The sequence below is a fragment of the Haliaeetus leucocephalus genome, unplaced genomic scaffold (genome assembly GCF_000737465.1).
Source record: "Haliaeetus leucocephalus isolate CR32 unplaced genomic scaffold, Haliaeetus_leucocephalus-4.0 Scaffold897, whole genome shotgun sequence".
Taxonomy (NCBI): domain Eukaryota; kingdom Metazoa; phylum Chordata; class Aves; order Accipitriformes; family Accipitridae; genus Haliaeetus; species Haliaeetus leucocephalus.
In genome coordinates, this window is record NW_010973333.1 from 3,174,958 (window position 1) to 3,176,532 (window position 1,575).

The 1,575-nt window shown below is 59.9% G+C and overlaps 1 protein-coding gene across 1 annotated transcript in view; it reads right to left on the bottom strand.

Moving 5' to 3' along the window:
* The window catches only part of LRCH1 (leucine-rich repeats and calponin homology (CH) domain containing 1), a 172,234-nt gene extending 171,019 nt beyond the window's left edge, over positions 1 to 1,215 (bottom strand). The window contains exon 1 of the mRNA XM_010583440.1: positions 687 to 1,215. Coding sequence (XP_010581742.1) covers positions 687 to 1,215 — 529 coding nt within the window. The remainder of the gene's footprint in view (positions 1 to 686) is intronic.
* Positions 1,216 to 1,575: the final 360 nt, after the last annotated feature.

The following is a 1,575-nucleotide window of genomic DNA, read 5'->3' on the forward strand; positions in this document are numbered from 1 at the left end:
GGAGAGAGGAGCCCACGCTGGAGCAGGTTTGCTGGCAGGACTTGTGACCCCGGGGAAGGGATCTGCGCTGGAGCAGTCTGTGCCTGAAGGACTGCAGCCTGGGGAAGGGACCCACACCGGAGCAGATTGTGAAGAACTGCAGCTTGCAGGAAGGACCCCCGCTGGAGAAGTTTGTGGAGGACTGTCTCTCGTGGGAGGGATCCCACAGTGGAGCAGGGGATGAGTGAGGAGTCCTCCTCCTGAGGAGGAAGGAGCGGCAGAGACAACGTGTGATGAACTGACCCCAACCCCCATTCCCTGTCCTCCTGCGCCGCTGGGGGGGACGAGGTGGAGAATTCGGGAGTGGAGTTGAGCCTGCGAAGAAGGGAGGGGTGGGAGGAAGGTGTTTTTAAGATTTGGTTTTATTTCTCCTTACTCGACTCTGCTTGATTGGCAATAACTTAAGTTAATTTTCCCCAAGCCGAGTCTGTTTTGCCCATGACGGTAATTGCCGAGTGATCTCTCCCTGTCCTTATCTCGACCCACGAGAGTTCCGATCCGCTTTCCCTCCCCTGCCCAGCCGAGGAGGGCCGGGACAGAGCAGCTTTGGGGGTCACCAGCGCCCAGGATCCACCAGGATCAGCCCCCCCCAGCCCGCCGCTTCCCGCACACCTCCCTCCGCCGGGCTGGAGCGGGACGGCCGGTACCTCGGAGCGCCGGAGCCGACGGACCCGGTCCCCCGTGGGTGAGGAGGAGAAGCCCCCAGGGACAGCCGTGGGTGAGCTCTCCCCGCCGCAAAACCCCGAAGCCGAGGGAGCCGGGCCGGGCGGGCTCTGCTTCCCTCTGCCGGACGCTCGCCCTGCTTGTTGTTTTCTGACGCAATAGCTGCGTCACGGTGTGGAGGGCGAGGAGCCACCGGCCACGGGTGTCGGCTGAAGCTTTTCGGTTTCCTCCTCCAGTGTGGGGAAGGGGGTGGTCGCGCCCGTTTCGGGGGGGTTTAGCAGGATATAAGGAAAACCCGATGCCAACGGGCTCGTTTCTGACGCCTGCGGGGATGCCGTAAGCACCCGAGAGCCATCCGAGCTGGTTTTCTTCAATGGCACAGGGCGCTGCGCTGCCTCTCATTCTTCTGCGACTGTGGCGTGAACCTGACGCAGAACTGCAGCCTCCAGCATCCCTGTGTACAGCATCCCCGCGTACGTGTACTGCATCCCTGTGCACATCTGCATACAGCATCCCTGTGCACATCTGCATACAGCATCCCTGTGTGCAGTCTCCAGCATCCCTGTGTGCAGCCGACAGCATCCCTGTGCACATCTGGGGACAGCATCCCTGTGTGCAGTCTCCAGCATCCCTGTGCGCAGTCTCCAGCATCCCTGTGTATAGTCTCCAGCATCCCTGTGCACATCTGCGTACAGCATCCCTGTGTACAGTCTCCAGCATCCCTGCGTACATCCCTGGTTCATCTGTGTGCTCACCAGACGCAGGTGGCTATGTAATACCAACACAAGTACCATCAGGATTTTAATTCCAGTAGCTGCTCCAGGGCAAATGAATATCCAATGTCCATTTTTGAAAAAGCAGAGACAGCTATTC